Source organism: Falco biarmicus, chromosome 2 (genome assembly GCF_023638135.1).
Source record: "Falco biarmicus isolate bFalBia1 chromosome 2, bFalBia1.pri, whole genome shotgun sequence".
Taxonomy (NCBI): Eukaryota; Metazoa; Chordata; class Aves; order Falconiformes; family Falconidae; genus Falco; species Falco biarmicus.
The window spans coordinates 81854940-81877485 of record NC_079289.1 but is presented as its reverse complement, the minus strand read 5'-3'; the positions used below and the strand labels follow the sequence as shown (position 1 = coordinate 81877485).

At 40.3% G+C, this 22546-nt stretch overlaps 1 protein-coding gene across 4 annotated transcripts in view; it reads right to left on the bottom strand.

Moving 5' to 3' along the window:
- LOC130145132 (amine oxidase [flavin-containing] B-like) overlaps positions 1–22546 on the bottom strand; it is a 55268-nt gene that overhangs the window by 22569 nt on the left and 10153 nt on the right. For all 4 annotated transcript variants that reach the window (XM_056329690.1, XM_056329691.1, XM_056329692.1 and 1 more), the window contains exons 2-3: positions 12546–12640; positions 11439–11576 (exon numbers count right to left, since the gene is read on the bottom strand). In XM_056329690.1, the coding sequence (XP_056185665.1) occupies positions 11439–11576; positions 12546–12640 (233 nt within the window). The remainder of the gene's footprint in view (positions 1–11438; positions 11577–12545; positions 12641–22546) is intronic.

Below are 22546 nucleotides of genomic sequence, written 5' to 3'. Positions count from 1 at the left end.
TATCCAACACCTTAGCCATAAATTCCAGAAACCAATAGTGTGACCAATACAAATGTTATAATTACATCGTTACATACTTAATACTTAAATGTTACATATCTCTATCTCCACTACTAGATATTCAGAAAGTCTAGCTTAATTATGAGTACAAGCCAACAGGTAATTTTAGAGCTATTTTATTCACATGGGATCTTTCTGGCTGACTATATGGATGGCAGCATAACAGTTTTTAAAATTCAGGGAAAAATGCTCATTAGCATTATGTGGTTACTCATTTTTTCACAGTGTATTCTGGACTCCATAAAATAGATAAACAATACAGGCCATATTGTGTGCCACATCTGATTTTTCAAAACTTACATTAAATTATGTATTTAAGCGGGCAGTGCATCAGCATGACTGTCAGTTGGTGGAAGTACTAAATTCTAATAGATATTTGACTCAACGCCACACCGATTCATCACTAAAAAAATATTTACACTAGCTTAAAAAGAAATACTGCATCAAGATTTAATTATTGAACCAGATATAACAACAACATTGTGTCTTGCTGAGGAGAAGTATGCAAATACCACTTACAGAAAGGAGTGGCAGGCTTGATCTGATTTAGCCTCCTTATTAATAATGTGAAGGAAGGGACAGAGATTGTATTATTCAAATACGCAGCTGTTTACAAGCACCAGAAGGGACAGTAAAAGGGCACAAAGGGATCCTGAAAGAGTAAAAACTCAGTCCAGAAAAAACATAATGAGATATAACCTAGGAAAATGCCGGCTAACAACTTCGAGGAATTCTAATTCAGAGAGAGAGATACTTCAAAAGCAGTAAGACCAAAAATCAAACATAAGGAAAAGAATAAGAGAAAATTAGTTTACAAAAAAAATCCCAGCAGGTTAGAAAAAGTGAAGAAACAACTGCTTTTTCAGCTAGTATTTGTACAAATGCAGAACTCTAATAGAAACCTTGTCAGAAACAACAAGGTAATGAAAGTTAGAAAGTAAAGTGTGGGAGGAAAGGATTTCATTCTTTGGTACATGGACATATGAAGAAGTAGCTGCAAAACTACAATTTCATTTTGCAGTGCTTTTGAGGATAGATTATGGTTTGTAAAATGCCAAACATCAAATTTTAAGAAGTTTTCAAACAGCAGTTTTGTCAGAGCCAGAGTAGATGTCCAGTCACTCCATGAACCAGAGGCACCAAGGCTGAAAACCTAGCGTCTTCAGTTTAAGAATGGACATCACAGCACACGTTCACATACTCCAGAAAATAGAGGATTGGTTTTGGTTTTGGGTTTTTGTCTGTTTGGTTTTGTTTTGTTTTCATTCAGCATGGAACAAAAGTGCATTTCTACAGCTCTTGTGCTCAACCATACTAAATACATTAAACTGGAATCAGGAAAACACATACCCCTGTAGATGGAGATTAACTCAGCAAGTTCCATTAGAAACATTGGTCCTGACACAGACGTTTGGGTACTATCAGGGAGTCTCTCAATATGAAATTAATTTGAACTGGGGCATACCTTCATACTCTGCTGCCAAAGGGCTATGAATGAAAAGCAAATGCTCTCAGACTCAGTACCTTCCTACCCCAGCTAGTAACATCCGAACCATGTTGGTAATTACCTCTTAGCCTTTTTGGGCACATTAAAATTTTGTAACGAACTCCAATGGCAGCAAGAAGTCAGTTCTACTGTGCCGCCTTCTGAACACTGGAGCCACCCTTCACTACTCTGAACACCATCTCGGTATTCCAATGACCAAGCATATCAGTTCGGTTTTAATTACCTCGCATTTCCCAGATTTAGGTTTATAAAAACACATATACTGCTGTGCTCAAAAAAACAGGACAGTATCAGACTTGTTTATTCCAATAATTGATTTTGTTCTGAGCTTCCTGCTCTGCCAGAGGCAGTCCTGAGTTATCCCCTCTGAGTTAACTCAAGTCTTATGAATTCCCTGTAGTGCTTCCTCATGAGTGCACAGCTAAGAGACACAGAAAACATGTCTTCGTTTCAGTATTCTTCTATTTCACTGCATTTGAACAGCTGAAAGGGAAATCTTAGGTATGTCTCTTGTGCAGAAATCTGGGATGACAAGTCCCATAAAGCATAAGAACAAACTTCAATCTGGAAAAATCAAAACAATCATCAAAAGTTAGGAGTCTCCTCTGAAAGTTACTTTCAAGAGCTCCTAAGACTTTACCTAAGGCCTGATCCTTACTTCCTACATAGACAAAACTCCAGGAGCTGTCAGCGTTTTGTTTGAGAAGAGACTGCAAGACTAGGCTTTACACAGAAACAAAAATAGCAGTGCTACAGAAAGACTACACATAGCTCTGAGCAGTCTCCAACAAAATTAAACGTTTCAGCTCTACTTCTGATGAACTTGCACTTATGCAAATACAACCACCTTTTTGATGTTTAGGCAAAATTTGCCTATTTCCATCATATTGTTGGGAATAGCATTCTCCATTACTTCCTGGTTCTTTAAAATCTCTAAAGAAGAACACAACACAGATGAAAAATATGCCCCAAGATGCTCAAAATATTTCCTTTTCAAATATTGTTATACCAAAATCAGAGTAGTACAAAAGCAGCAATAATAACCACCTCTTCTGATCATGTGACATATTTTCAACACTAGTATATAAGGCTCAGAAGTATTTCTTACCTTTTTTTCTTTTTAAGGGCTTAACTGTACTTAATACAGACACATACATTTTTTAGAAACCATTTCATGATGCCACTTGCAATGCTTCCAAAGACAGAACACCAGCATCAGCAGTTAGAGGTCTACCTGCTATTGTATGGGTCACTTGCTGCTTACAAAGGCTGTTGCCGCAGTATGGGCTACAGCATACTGAAGAAGCTGAAACTATAGGGAGGAAACTCATGCAAGCCAGCTGTCTCAGGAATAAACAAACAGGGAAATGAGAAATCCAGTGTTTCTCACAAATATTACAATTCCCAGTAGATTTTCTCATCCATCTGTTTCACGTCAACCAATGTTTGGCTCAGTTATACTGGACCCATGTAATATAAGTAGTACAGAAATAAACTTTCTGCATACATCAGCTCTGTTTCAGGTCAAATAGTTGACATTAGAAGTGGGTTATTACAGGGAGAAAAAACCCCACAGCATGGCAACTGAGTATCAGTAGCCCCTTGAACATCAGCCCCAGCATCCGGGAGGGCATAGGGACTGGATCCCACACACTTTCTCCTGTCAGAGTGAGTAGATGATTAGCTGAGAAAGGACATACTCTGCCAGGAAATACCACCAGTACCTCAATGCAGAGTAGGATCTCAGGAGAAAGTCTGCTTTTGCAGGCACAAGGCAACTTCATGCTCCCCTAAACACTACGTACCAAGGCAGTGCCTGAGTGGGATGCAATACTGTGAATTGAAGCCCCTGGTGCCAATGATCCATGCATTTTTTATAGCACAGTATAAACATCTTATAAATACAGTCAGCTTTCATTGGAAGAAACAAGATGGTATGGTGCATTCTCTGCATCGCTGCATGAGCACAGATACTCCCTCAGCTAAATCGTCTAAACCTTGGAGTAACTGATGCTAACTTCACCAAGATGTCACTCTGCATGTTAATTCACAGTTACATAGGTTTATAGGCACATAGTGCCCTCTGCTGAATCACGGCACTGGTACCTCACGCATGCCTTGGTCTCTCAACTTAAAAACCTAGTGTCATTCATGTAAAGCACAGAAATGTTAAGATACAAAGATGTGAGAAGGAAAATAAGAAACAGAAAAGCATCACTTCAGGCTGTAACTCTGTACCTGTCTCTGACACTCAGCTTTTCATCTGCTGCCCTGTGGGAAACTATCCTTTCAGTTTGGTTTGTGGGAGTGGTTTTTGGTTTTGTTTTAACCCATAGCATCTAACAATATGTGTCTTTGGGGCTAAGCCTCTTGTGTAATCATAGTTCTCAATAAAACACAGCAACTAGCTGGACCAAGATGAGAGGTATACAGGACTACTTGGAAAACTGTAACAGTGTTGAACTTCATTAAAGTTCCCTTCTTTGAGAACTGTTCAGGAGCTCACATGCTCAGCTGTTTACAATACTGCCAGATATCCTACAGGTAAAAAGATATACAGCTTAGAATATATAAACGCAGCACAAGAAAACCTGGATAATTAATGGTGCAAAGCTACAATATTAAGTCACACCAAAATATCCTCCAAATATCTTTCAATATCTAATTTGAGATTATCAGCCATGGATGCCAGAGTGTTTTGCGAAATTTGGTCAGCAAAAGTAATTCCATTTTAAGTGTAGCACAGCTAGACATATTGGCTTGAAACATGCATCCTGAAAAGGAAAGAAGATAATTGGGAACAATATTATAGGAATGATGTCCATCTTCACTCTGACATATCAGCCATGCAATCCCTTGAATACTTGTCTTTCCTGAAAAAAAAAAAGGCAGAATGAGAAGAAAAAAGCCAACACTGAAGCGATTTAGAAAGGGAAATTGAGGATCTGTTCTGAATTTAAAAGTGAATATAACTATTTGTTCCAATCAGCTGAGAAAAGTTAACTGAGTCTCCTTCCTACTAGAATGGGATTTTTTTTTGGTTTGGACACTAAACCCATCTTTCCAAAAAGCATTTTGGTGTCTTGTGAAACACAGATTTATAGGGATTTTGTTTCTAAACACTCTTTGAAACCAGGCCTGCATGTGGCTTTCAACACCTAAATTAAACCTACCAACAAAGCGGATAAAATCAAGAGAAAACTTCTCAGTACTTCTAGAATTAGTCTTAAAAAAACCTTCCTTCCACTCCTAAAAGCAGGTAAATGGGCAAAAATTAATGGGAACAGGAGAAAAGAGGAGTTTCATTTGGGAGAAAGACATTAAATGAGCATGTGCTCCTAACATTTCTGAACATATGCTCAGCACACATGCTCTCTCACAACTAAACTACTGCCTTTAAAGCAAGAGTAACACTGGCCTCACTAGTTTTGTTTCTGAGATACTCCAGGTTATTAAATTTCTTGCCTAAAACCAGTGAAACCTCACATAAAATTTTACAGACGTGTGAAACCCAGTATGCTCAGCCAGATGTTCCTGTATGAAATACACATTTCTTTAATTGTTTTTCTGTAGACCTCAATCAACTTCTCAAGGGAAACCAAAATTGGTTCTTACAATCAGATACAATTGCTTGTCTCCCAGCAGCCTGAATTAAAGAAGCTAGGTGGGAGCATAGCTCCTTTTCCTTATCTCCAAGGGAACAGACCCTGGAGTCTGGGAGAGTTAAGACTGAGGAAGTTTCTTTCCATTCGGATTTAATTAAGAAATGCATACTTTATTTCCAGTTCATTTCTCTTACCGCTTTCATCCTCGTGCTACCATTAGGTCACAGCTGCCAGTCTTCCAGTCAATCTGCTTGATCCATAAACATACCTTGGAAGATCTTGCTTTACAATCTCCTTTGACAGAGATCACTTTGCAGATTTGCTGTATATAATCTTGCTTCTTTTAGGCTGCTGTAATATAAATATTATCTATCTTTTTTTTAATTAAAAAGGCCTAATTATGAACTTCCTTCTTGCAATTACTGCCAGGCGGCTAGCACAAAAAAGGAAAGATGCCCATTTATTTACAGGGCAGGTTCAATGAGACTGAATCATGACCAGCCTTTCCTACACTCCTGCCAATGACTGCTCTTCATTCACAGCAAGGACATCCTTTGTGGGAGTCTGGAAGATGCCATCACCAGCCTCAGCCTATTCAATCCTCAGACTCGCTTTTGAGGCTACCAGCAAATTTGATTAATGATGCAGCATCTTGTGACAGGAATGCCCACATCCTCAAATCTAGTAAAGAGTTAAAATAACACAGATGTGCATTCCAGTAATAACACCTACCAAGGCCCTGTAGTAACTTAACATCTTTGAATTTACTTGGCTTCCTTTTCAAGACACCAGATGCCCAGCTTCTAAAAGATTCAGAAGTATTCTTCTCAGTTCCCCAAGGTCTTGCTTACAAATTGTCAGCAAAAAGGGGAAAAAACAAAAGATGTGATGTCGTTTTGCCTTGCTTAAACTGATGGCAACTGAGAGTCTCACAGACTTTCCATTCTCTGACTGCACTCTAATTAAGATATACAATGAAAAATGAAAGCATTTTTACCTAGTTTTCCAAAGATCCCTTTAAAGCTCATAGGCTCTATACTGCAGACTATGACAGGAGATACTGTCCTTGGATTTCCAGAGAACAGGACAAAAGCTTAAATAAGGCACATTGTTTAGCTTCAGCACACATATCACTGATATTACAGAAGAAACACCACTCAGTTCTATAACTTTAGATACAGCAGTCACTTATCCAGCTGCTAATTAAATCCCAATACAACATGACCATCACATTTTTTATTCATAAACAAGACCACATCTAACTGCATTTTAATAAGCACAATAGTGCTGAAAATTAATGACACCCAAGAGGGCTGAAGAATTTTTTTTTTTTCTGCAGATCTGTTGTAGATCAGTATGTAACCTGGTGACATTAGCACAGGTTTATGGTCCTAGTCAAAAGTACTGCATATGTAAGACTAAATATTCACCCTGTTGCAGACAGGGTTCACATTGGTGTTCTTCCCAAAGATGCCAAATGTACATACTTGTATGAAAGTGATGCTAAACTTGAAGAGGGCAGGACATGCATTCAGACACCTCTAGCAAGAGCTGCTGACAGATGAGTATGAGGAAACTCCACCCTCTTACAGGGAACTTAATTGAGGCAAAGAGGTATTGGCAAGTTGCTGTCAAGAACCTGTCCAGTGACTTGGGAGGGCTTGCTTCATGTGTCACCCAGCATTTTATCCTCTGGATGCGCGCAAAAGACAGACCCCTCCAGGTATATGCAATGCCAAGTGTTCCTTTTGGTACTAAGGAAACAACTAGCAGGACTTAATTCAATTATAGCCACATGAGGATTGTTTCAGGTGTAACACACTGTCAAAATAGCCAGCTACTTAAGCCAGCTGTTAGCGTTATCCGCTGGCTGCAGAGACAACACAGAGATTAAGAGGAGTAAGTGTCACTACCACTTTCTAGCAACTATGCTATAATCTGGGGAATTCCAGGAAGGATCACAGTATTATCCCATAGCAAGTTCTGGTGGAAAAAACATCTAGAAAAAATTACAAGGAGCAATAATGGCAGTGGGGGGACATCTACCAAAGACTAATGATGCTATTTTGACAAACAAGCTTTGTTGGTCTAACGTAGCCAGTAAGGAGTCTTGTTGCCATTCTCTGTTGCCAGGTTTTCATGCAAGCTCTGCATCAACAAAAATGGGATCAGAGGATGTTCAGATGGTACCACAGCAGGACAAAGAGTAGATCATCCTTACTGTATATGAAGGAATCAAGTTCTGAAAATATTAATTTGGCAAACCAGTCATACAAAGAGATGTTTCTTCACACAGGTTTAGGGTAGCAGAGTAAACCAATTCCACAGTTATCTTACTTGGCAAAGGAGCCTGTGTTACACTTGATAACATTGGTAGATTTGTGTTTTACAATGCAGGAAGTTTGCACAGCTATTGGGACAGCACAAAAGTGAAGGGCAAACTGAATTAATGAAGAAAATATGTTGATAATTAAACCTTCACAATAACTGACATGTTTTCATATTTCAAGACTTGTTTCCAGGGACTGTTAGATGGCAAAGGTAAACATTACCTGGACTTTATGTACTTTGGTTTCTTTTCTAAAACAAAAGCTGTCATTTTGGTGAGGAAAATAAACATACTGCAAATTTACCTATCTAAGGCAAGGTCCTGAATCCTCTCTTGGGCAGCTAAGGAAAAGTCTTATTTTAAAAGTGTTTTACATCTGCCTACCAGTCCAATGGGAAGACTGTTAGATGATGACTTCTCAGATAGTTCTGCTTTTGCTTCTTAAATTTGGATTTATGAACCTAACTTCAGTTATGCTATTGAAAAGCAGTGGTGTTTGAAGCAGCAGTTTGCCTACCAAATGCTACTTGCATAGCTAGACTAATTTTTCAGCTAAAGCTGATGAACAAGTATTTACACAAGTGAAAAGAACATATTGATGTCCTTTCAAAGACCATGAAAAAGGGTGCTTAACAAGTGGAAGGAAAGAAAAAAAAATGTAGGGCAAGATGTAGGGCAAGAAATATAATTTTGACTTTCTGTGAAAATATCACACACAATATAAGTGAGACCAAGAATAATCTCACAATAGAACCTGACATTAAAAAAGATTAAAAGGGAAAAAACCACACAACCCAATCATGCTGGTAAAGCCTAATTAGCAGAGACCCACCCAGAGATCAACAAAACGCATTCTTTTCATTTTGTAGTACAAAGAAGCTGCATATATTATTTGTATTAAAAAGCCTCTAAAATGAATTTAATTAACTATGAAAGGCTTGATTTTGCCTTTGGAAATATGTAAAACCAGCAGCTGATTTTACAAGATGCACTGTGATGCCTAATTGTGTAGTGAGAGCAGAATTAAAACCTTTAGGTTTCATTGCCTCTCTGGGTTCAGATAATTTTGTGGTCCAGAATTTAATTGCATTTGGCCACAGTCACAAAGCTTCAGTCAGTGTGTGGATTCAAATCCACACAGGGGTGACAGACCTTTGTATATTTTGGAATCTAGTTTGCACACTATGACTTGAGAGCACCACTTAGATTGTAGGGAGCACACGAGAGCATTGTCCATTTGCAGGGAAAGCATGGGCAAGCCACATGGCTGAAAGTTTGAGACCTGTAAGGAATGTATTACAGATACATGAAACGTAGAAGGCTGAAGATTATTACGCTGGTTTGGCCACACAACATTGCATATGTTAGACATATGTGCCCATGCTGCAATTATTTAACTGTGAGTAATTCTTCAACAATGTTAATACTTTTTCACAGTTGTATAAACACAAAACCAAAAAAGAAATGAAAGATTTAAAACAAATGAAACTAGGAGATTCAAAGGAGGTGCCACTGACTGTGGAACATCTCGTCTCTTTACCTCCTGCTTGGCTACCAGGGAGTCCTGGCACACACTTCTCTCCCTCATCTCCTCAGGAGCTCTCCTACAGGCAGTCACATTGGGAGCCTGAGACCACAAACTGCCTAAATCCAACCTGCAGGCTCCTAGCCTGCCTTGGGAGCAACTCACCCAGCAGGTGGGATCTCTCTGCTTGGAGACATTCAATGCTTGACTGGGAAGGGCCCCAAGCAACCTGACCTAACTATGAGGTAAACTCTTCTCCAAGCCCACAGCAGAGTAGGAGCCTCCAAGGGTCCCTGCCAGAGCCACTTTTGCCATGGCACTATGCCTTACACAGAGCCAATCTCACACATGCCTGTCAGCACTCAGACCAAGACACCTGCTCGCATCAAATTGCCATGGATGCTTCATTGCCCAGCATATGTAAGTGCATAACCTGTCATCTGTGAGCATCTCTGTAGGTCTTAGCACAGGCACATGAGTGCTGGAGCAATCCCAGGCCCTCAGCCTCCCTCACAGCTCCCCCAGGATCTGTTTGCACAGATGCTGGCCTTAACCAAAGTAGCAAGCACCCTGTATCTCCAGGCTTGGATGGCTTGAATGACTCCAGGAGCAGAGTGGCTTCACCCAGCTCTGGATTTCTGGATACAAGTCACACTACTGTATAGATTCCCGGGACTTGTGTCCTAATGCCTTAGTGTCCCAATTCAAGGCCCTTTCTACACCCAACATACAGACAAAGCCAAGGCATGCCCCTCTCCAGCAGCCTGGGTTACAGCCCTGAATGCCAGCAAGTTTCCTCCCTGGGTAGGGAGGAAAGCTTAGAACCTTGACTAATACCAGCACTCCCCATCCTGGGCCAAAAAGTATCCACAGATGATGGCAAAAAGCTATGTGCAACCTCTGACACTTCATGCAGTAAGACACTTGTGGTCAAGAGAAAGACAGACTGTCCTTGACAAAAGCCCAAACTTTTACTTTTGTGCCATTTGTTTTCCTCACTCTAAAAGCCTATTGGAAAACAATAGGCTATTTCAACCTGCATAGTATTACCAATATCTCCTCACAAGCTTGGTTCCTAGAGATCCTAAAAGAAAATAGGGTCTAGCTCACCAAATAAGCAGCCACTTATTTGTGGTTAATAAGCTAACAATAGATCAGGCCAACATGTCAGCTTCAGCTTTGGCTTCAGTGACTTCTGGCAGCATTCTGGAATGTCTCCATGCTAGGCCAGCAAGGTTGTCCTGCGAGCTGGTCATCCTGAATGGCCACGTCACTTGTCTTCTAACATTAAGGTTTCCCCTCATGGCATGACCTCCTATTGCTGTTGAGGAGACTCTGAAGGCTAAATAGTGTGAACAAGCAGAACGTTTTGCTTTGAGGATGACGACAGAGGCACATGAAAGAGAACAGTGTGGATGTACCCACCAGTTCTGCCACAGCAGAAGTAACTGTGGACAGTCACCACAGCAAATCCCTTTGAGAACATACTTTCTTAGAACAATTGTGTTCTAAAAATGAGTGGAAAAAATATTGGAAAATATATGACAGAACACCTTTTCTCTATTGCTGTTTTTAAATCTGTCAATGTTTTCTTTAACCTTTGATCAAGCACAAACTACTGTCTCACTAGTATTTTGCCAGTCATTGCACAATGGCTTTTCATAAGCATATAATGAAACTCAATGTTATTTTCCTCAGGACTAATATAAAAATTTTCCCTTCTGTGGGAGTGCAACACTGCTCTATATCAGAAGAGGAGAAAGGATGCTCTTTTGGAGAAAGCATATTACGAATACTAAGAATATGCGAGCTTTTTAACAGCTTTGCCATAGCTGTCCTGTTTCAGATTGCGAACAGATAGTTTAGATCTGCCTCCACCAGAATGGCTCCCAGAGCCTTTCACAACGACTATTACAATGCCTTTTGCTACTCTGCATGTTAGCTTTCTCATCAGCAAAACCAGACTTAACTCTCATGTTCTTTCAGTTAGGATAATAATTGTCACTGGTTAGGAAGTCCTTCCCGAAAAAAATTTCAGCCTGATGGAAGATACTTCTAGGACTTCTGAAAGGGAGTTTTAGACACTTTGGGCAGTGTATATGAGAGCTGACCTGTACGAAAGCATTTACATTGTTTGTAAACAATGAAGCTTTTTGAGAGCTTTTAAATAAGAGCTCAGACCTGAACCAAGGCATCAGCTAACAGGAGGCACCTACAGGGTACACATGTAGACGTGCATGCATACAGTAATCTGTAGGAGTTCTTCATTACCAACATACATATTTTCCTCCCAGAAACTCAAATAATGCATATTTAAACAGGCACACTCCACTGTAGCATGAATGGAAAACAATGAGAAAGGAGATCACTACAACTTGCCTGTCTACAGCAGCACACCTGAGAGCATCTTACCTTGACATGATGTATCAGGTGCTCGTCTTCATTCACTTTATACGTCTCTATTCCTAACTCTTTAGATAACCGCAGGAGACGATTTTGTGTTGGCCCCACATACGCTCCTCCAAGATCCACATACTTAACTTGATTATTCTAGTTTATCATAAACAACACACAAGGGGGTGGGGGGGGTGGGGAGAAGGATTAAAAAAATATAAGCCTTATGTAAATAGCACACAAGTTAAAAGAGCAATTCAGATTAATTCTTTGCAATTCAGATTAATTCTTTAAATGAAACACTACCAAAACATTTTGGCCAAGATTCCTTCCCCCATGGAAAATTTCAGTTCTTTGGCAAAGTTCTCGGCAATTACTGAAAATCTCAGATAAGGAATTCATAACTATCTTAGCTGGCCTGTTGTTACATTACAGCCTGAACAAACACAAAAGGAGAGAGCCTGACAGGCACAGAGAGAAGGCCAGAGACATCCGTGCAGCTCTTGCTCAGTCGAGCACCTCACCAATGACTAGTTCAAAACAGACTGTACTAGGAAGTAGCACAGGTAAGGTTTTCTGATGGACAAACTGGGAGGGGGTCTCCCAGGTCCAGGCAGGGCAGAAGGTAACAGATTGAAAGGAGACATGCTGGTTCTAGTTCCCAGCCCTCCCTGCCATTCCTCTAGCCTGTGTCACTCCTCACAGGGCTTGTTATGGTTCAGCTCAAGGCTATGGTTGGCCTTATAGCTGTTTTTTCATAGACATTTCTCCTGTGTCTCTCCCCAGGAAATTATTTGGAAACTTAACTAATCATGTTCTCCTTCCCAGAGGAAAGGACTGATGAGTCCAGAGCCTGCAGATAACACGGAAATATTCTCTGCCCACCATCATGCCAGTCTTTCCCTACTCTTGCTGGTTACAATATCAAGAAATTTCCCACCTGCTAGTGCTCTAGAAATTTTCCCAGAAGTGGGTCCTCTAGCAGGAAAGATAAATAAATATATTTATGTACACTACTCATATAGTATGTGTATACTATACACCATACACGTGTATAATTATACATATGTATAGTATATACTGTATGTACGTATAGGTAGTATAAATGGGTTTGGAGATAATTACCCTTACAGTGAAAGTTCTTCCACCAACCCTGTCATTGGCTTCCAGCAACACCACATTCAAGCCTGACTCAGTCAGCAGTTTGGCTGCAGAGAGACCTAAAAGATAACAAGAAAAACAAGGAATATTTCCATATATGCGCTGCATGGCTTTTGTGACTTGATGTGTAAACACTTACGTAGGTATCCATCCAAATCCTGAATTTTTCATTGAAATACTTTGCCAGGGGGGTAAGGCAGAATTACAAAAACCACAGTAATCATGAAATGGAACTGAAGCCACATATTAAAACAGTCTGTGGTCAAATTTTATATGTACTGAGCATCTTTTGCACTCCATGCTCAGCTCTTCTGATGCATAAGCCAGCATTTGTAATGATAGTCATCGAGTAAGGCAGAGAACTTGGGCTTTCTGTTTTCTAGCATCAGCATGTCTTCTTTTGTAACCCCCCCCCCAAAAAAAAAAAAAAAAAAGAGAAGTGAAGTTTTATTAGGACTGTCCTAAATTTCAAAAGTTTTCCTGTAGCTTGTTGTATGTGTCTGCTTTCCAGTTTGAATATTTTGAAGCACATTAGCAAAGTTCCCACAAAGCCAGGTCACAGGTTTCTTCTGAAGAACATATGGTCTGACTCAGAAGAGACAAAATGTGTGCTTGTGTGTGGCAACAAGAAGAGAAAAATATGGCTAAGTCTACCCCAAAAAATTGTTTCATCCCTCAGCTATTTTCTTCATAATACTTTTATTTCCATCTTGCAATTCTTTTAAGATGAGACACCAAGAGAGGGAACAATGAGAATACAGAAGGGAACATATAATTTTAGTTCCGATGCCCTAAATCCTTGATTGCAGAGAAAAATATTAACATCAGGCCCTGCAGCAAGTGTGTCAAGCTGCTATAGGAATGAAGAGAACAAGAAAGGGTGCACAACACAAAGGGAATACAGCCCACAACCTCTCAACTTCTTAAGATCACCTCTGCCTTTTACTTCAGCACACGAACTGAGATTTGTATAAACTGGGGTTCTTACTTTGGCCACATGTGAGTGAATTTCTAGAGGGACAACAAAGTGTTATATTCTAGAGGGTTGTGTCATCTTCTTGAACTGCTAGGATGTGTTGGATAAAGTTCAGCACAGGCCAAGCAAGAAGCCTGTGGTGGGATGACCTTGGCTGGACACCAGGTGCCCACCAATCCACTCTATCACTCCTCTCCTCAGCAGAATGGCGAGGGAGAAAATAAGATGAAGAAAAAAAACCCCAAAGTTTGTGGGACAAGATAAAGACACTTTAACGAAAGCAGCAGCAGCAAAAATGGTGCACACGGTAGCAAAAGAAAACAAAATAAGTTATTCTCTACTTCCCATCAGCAGGTGACGTTCAGCCGCTTCCCAGGACACAGGGCTTCAGCACACATAGTGGTTGCTCCAGAAGACAAATGTCGTAAATAACAAATGCCCACCCCCCCCTTCCTCCTTTCTCTTAGCTTTTATATCTGAGCAGATGTCATATGGCATGGGAATATCCTGTTGGTCCGTTTGGATCAGCTGTCCTGGCTATGTTGCCTCCCAAGAACTTGCCCACCCCCGGCCTACTGGTGAGTCACAGGGAATGTTGGAGAGCCAGGCCTGACGCTGTGCTGGCACCGCTCAGCAGCAGCCAAACCACTGGTGTGTTATCACCACCTTCCTAGTTACCAACACAAGCACAGCACCGTGAGCGCTGCTGTGGGGCTCAGCCAGGGCCATTACAAAGCCATATACACATCATAGTTCAGCTATCCTTTCTGGCTCTCTGCCTTGTTGCCATCAGAAAGCAATCAGTTTCTTCTCGGTGCCCTAGTACATGCAGTTTTTGAGAAGGATTTGTCCAAGCAGACTGTTCCAAGCATAAGGCAGCCATGGAAGAAATGGCAAAAGTGCTGGCAGGAAAAACAGATGGCCAGAGCTAGCATGGCAGGACTAAATATAATGATAATGAAGAAAATACAGCACCCCTGGATAGGGAAAGAATATTAATGAGAGCTACTAAAGGTGCTACAGAACATCCTGGTCATCAACTAGCGGCTTGGGAGTAGGAGAACCAGGTCCTGTTCCCAGCAGTGCAGTGGACCTGCTGCACTATGCTGGTTAAATCACTTAAGCTTTTTGTTTCCTTATCTGTAAAAAAAAAAGAAACAACGATATAGACCTATCTGTCTAAAGGATCTGACATTGTCTGAAGAAAAGCAGATGTTTCCATTAAAAGATCATACTGTCCTGCTTTTATTTCTAGTTTCATGGGCTTATTTATCTTGGGTTTTCACATGAGTGTTAGTGAGAAAACCAGTAATGACACTGATAAATGTCTTTCCATACTTCCTTATTGAGGAAATTATATTGCAAAAACATCTGGCTGGATCAGTGGCCTTAACTACACTCACAAATATTTGAAGATACCAAGGAAGAACAAAATACAGAAAACAGTTATGGTATGCAAACACAAACCAGTCCTTCAAAAAACTTGCCAAAAGAGGTTGGGTCCTGAAGGAAAAATAGTCCACAAAACTCCTAAATAAATCTAGCTTACCAGTTTGTTTCTTTTTTAAAAAAGTTGCTCTTCAAAAAAGATAAATGTTTCAGTACTTGGGATTGGATCAACAGTAGTTATTAATAATTTAGAGAATGAATGCATAATCTGAAGGATGTTGTCACTGCAGGCTTCTGTTGTCTTATGCTAACAGGTACTGACTAATCAATTAATAATACTCAGTTACCAACACTGATTAAGGAATATGAAATTTGACTTGCTTTATTAAAATCTAATGAATAAACATTTCAGTACAGCTGGGAACAAAGGCAGTTTAATTCCCAAGAGCTGAGCAGACAGAGAAGCTTGTGAAAGGATAGCTCTCTAGACTCAGATGAAATGCAGCTGATTCACAGCGATCAGCCCAGATACCACCTCCTTGTTTCCTTATGCACCTTTCATCCACCCTATTGCACCTATGTACTATTTACTCCCTACTGTTTGTTTTGGAGCAGGTGCCACTATTTTTTCTTCCCATACATTCACAGATGTACCTGTTAAAGACAGGTAACAGTTTACCATTTCCTGATGCAAATAAAAAAAATCCAAACAGTGTTGAGGGGAGGATCAGGCTCATTACTATCTCGCTGCCATCCTCCAGCAGCTCAGATCTCTGCAGAGGGAGGGATGTGTCCTTGGGGTTTGACCCTATAGTGGAAACCGTGCAGTCCACAGGGCTCCCAAACTAAGCACTTATTGACCACTTCTTTTCAAGAGCTAGTGGTCCACCCCCTTCTTTCACCTACATGACAGCTCTGTTCTGGTCCAAAGTTTGTTGGAGAAATTATGCAGATAATTGCTGACAAAGGCAGGAAACACAGTCAACCTCTAGCTCCTCCCCTTCCTCACCACAAACGTGTAACTGGTGAAAAAGGTGGAAGAAGCAAAGGCAGAGTCTCAGGAGGGTCAGATGGCACAGTGAAGAACCAGATTAAGTCTTACAGCACGCACAGTACAGGATAAGGCAAGACTGCTGTCACAGATACCACATTACAGTGCAGTATTGACAGGTGAGAATGATGCTATTTTTGGTATCTCACAAATTTGGAATCACAGTACTGCCACATCACCCCATAACTGTTCCCTGGAGCTGGACTCAAGACCCCAAATGGGCTCTTGAACTGTTACTATAATAACAGCAAGAGGACTCGGTGCTGCACAAGGAGAGCTCTGAGCCAAAGTGATACAAAGGCAGATAAGGTGCCAGGAACAGCAACAAAAACATATTGAAATGGGAATGAATACTAGCACATGAATATTGGGGCACAAGGTCGAGGTTTGCTTTTCAAAAACCAAAAATTGTTGCAGGAAACTTCTACAAACCACAGCTGCTTTTCTAGGCAAGAGTCACAGCAGCCTCTCTGTGCTTAATACTCCAATTGCTGCAAGCAGAGCAGGCACAAAACCTGTGAAGCAAAACCTGGAAAAACCTATCATACATGATATAAGATCTCTTCTTGAGAAGTGCAACCCTTCACAAGTTTCACATTTCAGCACTGCCTACGGTTTACCTCTTTGATCTCTTGCACATCACTAACAAAAGGCAGATCTTTAATATTGCCCCCATTCCTCACAAAAGAGGCAAACAGGCACATTCAAATACAAAGTTCATCCAAAAATGTGACTGATGCTGTTATGCTCCCACTTTGTGCACGATATTTTGCCACCCAGTGGCACCTTCCCCTCCTCCCAAGAAGCATTTCAACAGAATTAGATCTGAATTGCAATATAAGGGCTCAACCACTTTTGCCACCACTTCACAGAGGACAGTAATTGGGTCCAGTTTCCACTGCAGGTCAGCTTTCTTCAAGGAGCAACAGAGCGCCAAATATATATGGCAGAAAACATATGGTTAAGCAGCCTCAACTGCAGTTCTGCTCAGAGAACTGATAGGCAGATAATTAATGCAAACAAAGAAGCAAAGATGATTGGTCTTATTTGAATCCCCTGACTGAAAATACCATTGTGCTTAGAGGAAAGCCGGCAAGACTTCATCCGTCACCATAGCAACCTGGTACCCAAGCACTGCCACTCGGAGATACTGGTGAGAGATTGTCTCCCCCGGAATTTCACAATGCAACTTCAAACCACAAAAAACATTTCTCCATCGTGCAGCACTGCATTCACACAGATATTACTCAAATGTAATAATCACACTAATTATTACACTTCACCTTCAGTTTATTATTTCATCTTCAGTTCCAGCTTCTTTCCTCTGATACCTCTGTACCTGCTACACATCTTAAATCGCACCATCTGATTAAACAGCTTCATTATAACCTCACTTCCTAACATTAACAGCTTTCTTATATTAAGAGAACAGCTAATTAAGAATATATTTTTTTTAAAACGGTAAAATCTTAAATTTCTGTGCGAGGGCAGAATCCAAGCACATGTTTGGAATATAAGGGCAGAATCCAAACACGCATTTGGACTGAGAAATGTGACAAGTCATGTTTTTCATCTGACCCCCACATACTATGGACTACAATGAAGCCCTACAATCAAACACATCTGACTACCTAAAAAAACATTTTAAAGTAATTTTTTTTAAATCTGATTTAAATTTTGTAACACCACTCTTGATTTTGCCTGGAATCATCAAATTTACTGAAATACCCCTTTTACCTTAGCATTTCTGCAAAATTTTCACCAGAAAGGATATGATTGGAAGTTGTACCTCTGATACATGTCCAAATGACACTTGTGTCTTTTTCCATTTAGGTTTTGGGTGTTTTGGTTTTTTTTTTCCGTAGAACACTTCTGTCATTCTCTGGACAGCTAGGCAGCCAATACACAACAGCAAGGCCACCAACAAGATTTTATTTCTTCCTTGGGCTACACCCAATTCCCTTACAGCATATGAGGGACAGGGCAGGTAGCCTGGAGGGCTTTAGGTTATAAAGCTGTAAATAAAGTTTATTTCTGAAGGCGTTCCTGCAGTACTTTCTCTGTAATATTCACTACTTTATCATGTTCCGCCTATATTTATTATCTCCTTCCTCAGAAAAAAAAAATCTCTTCTCTACATATGTAATTATAAAAATAATCTACAAATTCTAAACTCTAATTCATGCAGGGAACAAAGAAAGAGCCTGTAAGCCACTGCCATTCATTTACTAGTGTCTAACAGGGCTGTCAAAAAATTTGTTTATCACCTTAAAAATTTCTCTCTGAAACTAAAATTGTAAGTTGAGCAGAAATAAAGGCTGCCATCGTATTGTACTAACTTGCAGGTCTTATTGTAGAACTTCCATGTCTCATACCTATATTTCCTCAGATCTGTAAAATTTGCTGATTTTTCTCTCTCCTCCTTTGTATTTTTTTATTTTGACACCAAAAGTATGTTTACAAAGTACTGCCCAGGGGAGTTTTAACATTTATAACAGATGTCAGACACTTGGGCTCTGCACACAAGTATGGGCTGTATGTGTAGATTAGAAACATCCAACACTTAAAATAGGCAAGAAGCTTATATACCTTTATACCTTTGTTGTGCTTCCACAACTTGGATATACATGTGTGAACAAGCTCTACACTGGCTCGGTTAACTGCTGACAGCATCCCCCTTGACATCATGTGTTTGAGCAGTGGCTAACACCTGGTTTTCCCAGTGTATTTGCAGGTAACACCTGCACTGCAAAGTCATCCTCCAGGCAGTCAGCTGAAGGCTCAAGCAAGTCTGCATGAGAAAGGGCTGCCATAACATACCTTGTAAATAAAGGCAAAACTGACGAGTTTCTTGAGGACTTTTTCCTGGCTTTCAACTGTTCAGCTACATCTAAATAACTGTCTGCCAAGATGTCAAGTAACAGCTGCTTCTTCACCCAGAGCCAGTGGGCAGAGCAGCCCGCAGCACCCGAGCCTGAGCCTGAGCACCCTGATGGGATCCAGGGCAGTAAACAAACACAGCATGAGGCTCAACAGGAGGGATCTGTGACAAAATGTACCTTGGAAATGGCATCATACTTTGCCGCAGAACAAGCACAGCCTTGAGGTCAATGGACAAACTGTGGCATGTAAAAATGTTTCACAAGACTGATAGCAAGAAAAGGAAACATACCATATAAACAAATAAGAGCTGAGTTCAGGGTCACTAAAGTAAATGAACTCAAGTATTTCTTAACATAATTATTAAAAATATTAGTCAGACCACCTTTGTCCATGGACATTTAATATTTTGAAGCTGTTATTTTAGAAATGTCAGGATTTATATTATTATTATTCTTGATCGGGAGACTAAGTCTCATTTTGACCAGAGGGGCCAGGAATTTAATTTCTTTTCTTAATGAAAGTGGTGAGTCGCACAAAAATCACAAAACCTGAACTAGCTGAAATGTTAAGAAAAACCAGCAAACCTGTAAAAAAAACTATAAAAAGTTACAGAAGCTTGTATCCCTGTGGGATCACATGGGAAATACAATTTCCCTCACTATTAGATTTCTTTATACGGCAGCCTTACCTACCATCTCTGATGCTCAGAAATACATACAAAATGCATACAGCAAATAAATTAAGTTTGGCCAAAACTGATGTACTGTACCCAGTGAAACAAAATCCATCAACCCCTTTGTTACTGATCAACACAGCTGCAGCATTTGACCTAGGGCAACAGGAAGAAATAGAGGAATATGCCCCAAGCAGTTGAGAGAAATTGTGGGGGAAGCAAAAAACCATTCCTTTGACCAGGAATACTTTCTGGGTAAGTTCCTAGTATCTAAAAATCGAATCAGTTAAGATCCAGTGGAAGAATCCTGTTTGCTGTTGCTTAGACCTAATTACACTAAAATTCAAATAAAACCCCTCTTTGTTTATACTCGGGGTTCTCTGACTTCCTTTTAAGAGATGTCCCAAAACCACCATGTTCAGTGCCACTGGTGTAATACTGTTTGTATGCCACTGCGACACTGAAGGGATGGAGGGCAGAACAGAGAAGAGGCATGTTCTTATCTGCAGCTAGGCAGCCATTTTGCACCAGTAGGTTTTCTCCTTCAAGTCTTCTAAAGTTTCTCTATTGCATTACTGTGTTAGAAACTGCAGTTTAATAGCATTGCTTTTGTTTGTGTTGGCTGCTCTAATGAACACAATCCAATTACTGCTTTTCCACTGAGAGATTGAATCTGGCGCTGGTTACCTTTACTTCTGTCACTCATCATTAGCCAGCTAAAATGTTTTAATTGAAATAATGGCTTGAGACAATAACGCTTGTAAGGCATTACAGATAAGGATTGTAAGCAAAATAAAAAAACCAAAGCAACAAATAAAAAAGCAAAACCAACATTGGCCCAGGGTCTGGGTGACTTAAGGTGATACAGGCATTTTTTGTAATTTTCATCATGTTATAGAAAGGTCAAGGGATTTTGCTCTTGTGAAGAATACTATCCCTTTATAAACTCGTGAGCATGATACAGAATTGTAATGGGAGCACCGCAACAGAGATAGCTAAAAGCACACTGCCTGAAACTCAGTTCACATCAGGCTGGCACACTGCTATCAAAAATGGTGAGCATGAACAGTGGTCAGTTTTCCTGCTTCACTGATTTCTTAGTCCTCTGCAAGACAAGGTACACAGCATGCAGACTGCTCCAAGAGTTGTCTAGGTGACGATACTTCTGAAAAGCACAGGGCTACAAACCTGAGATACCGCAACCTGACAGTACCTCTTGTTAACTTGGCCCCACACCTACATCCATATGCTTTCAGGGTGAAGGTAACCTTTTAACTTCTCTAATTTGGGCAACCTTTACACAGGTACTTTAGATATCTGACTCAATTTCATGGAAGAAAGTACAAAAAATATCATTCAGAATCTAAAAACATGGTAGAGCTGGGTGTCTGTACATTGTCACTCTTGGATATCCTCAATGTCTTACCTTCACGTGCTGAATAGTACAGTGCAAGGTATCAAAGCAACTCTTTTTTGATACAAGTATTTTGACCATGGGGGGAAATACTCTCCGTTCTTAAGCTGTTTCACTGTGCAGCAATGAGTGTGATTAAAATTAATATCACTCACCTACAACATTCAAGAACTTAAAAAATAATAAAACAATACAATTACCATTTCACAAACCCCCAGGAACAAAAAAAAAGACATTATCGATCTGCCTATCTGCTTAAAACGTACATTTACGTAAAATATTTGTACAAAGGACATAACATTTCTGCCTAGGATACAGTGCTCTATGAGCAAATATAATTTATTTCGGTTAGCCTTTCATTGTCTAGCCAAGGCAATGAGTTTTGCTGTCTGAGCACTGGTTCTGTAACCTTGTCACTGAGGTCAGTATGAGCATCCCCATGAGTTAATGTGACTTTATGTAAGCATAAACTCTAGTCCCAACTTCCTGTGATCTCTTCACCCTGGCAGTGCTCTTAGATGATTCATCCGTGGTGCAGGGAGCAGTATTTATTAAACAGAGTTCTTAAAACCAACATTAAAAACATTCAGTCTACATTTGCCCCAGGCATCGTACCTGGTTAAGTGATACAGAGCCTGGCCAGCTACAAGCAAGACAAGCAAAGTGGTGGTGCCTTAAGCTCAAGCCCTGCCAAGCATGGCATGAAGACAGCTTTTTGTGTTTGAGTGGAAACCCAGCACCTCCAGTGCAGTGGTGCCCAGGCTCAAGTGCTGAAGCCACAGCTGCTCTGTCCTTGCCCAGGGCTTCCCTTTAGTTTCCATTGCATTTTTACATTTGACATTTCCAGTGAAACTTGAGATTGACAAAACTGGGGACTCCAGCATTTCAAAGGATGAGAATTTCTAATATCAATAATTTTCCCAGCATTCTGTTCATTTTATGGACTTGTCAGGTCTTACACATGGAGCAGTACACCCATTCAGTGCCCACCTCACACTTCGAAAGCAAGAGTCAGGAGCCTGTTTCTAGGCTTCAATCAGGTAAAAAAACCCAAACAAAATAAACAAAAATCCCCCAATCAAACACCACCACCACCACCCCGCATTCTGCATATCCTTTTGTTATCATCTGTACTGCAGTATTATCTCACACTTTCAATCGCGGGGCCTCCCTTGGCTTAGGTCATCCCTTTCTGCTAGTTCGTAACCCAGCTGCCTAAAACCACAACAGACAGAGGGAAGAAACTAAGGAGATAAAGAGGACTGAGGAGGCAGCGGTACAACAAACATACCATAGCACTGAACAAAGCTTAGCACAATGAACTGGCTGAGGCAATATATGGGTAATTTACTAAAAGCATCCTTTTAGGCATTACTATTATGAAGACATATACAAGCAAATAAAATACCAGTCAGATTCATTCTGAAAAAGTTTTGCCTTCCATATACAGCAATGTGGGGGAAAAAAGACAAAGCTAGGTCTGGAAAATTTTGCAAAATTATGCAACAGTTGCCTCAGAAGAGAATTGCTTATTTGTTTTGCTGTCTTGCATGTTCTCCAGCAAGGAATTCATTTTTCA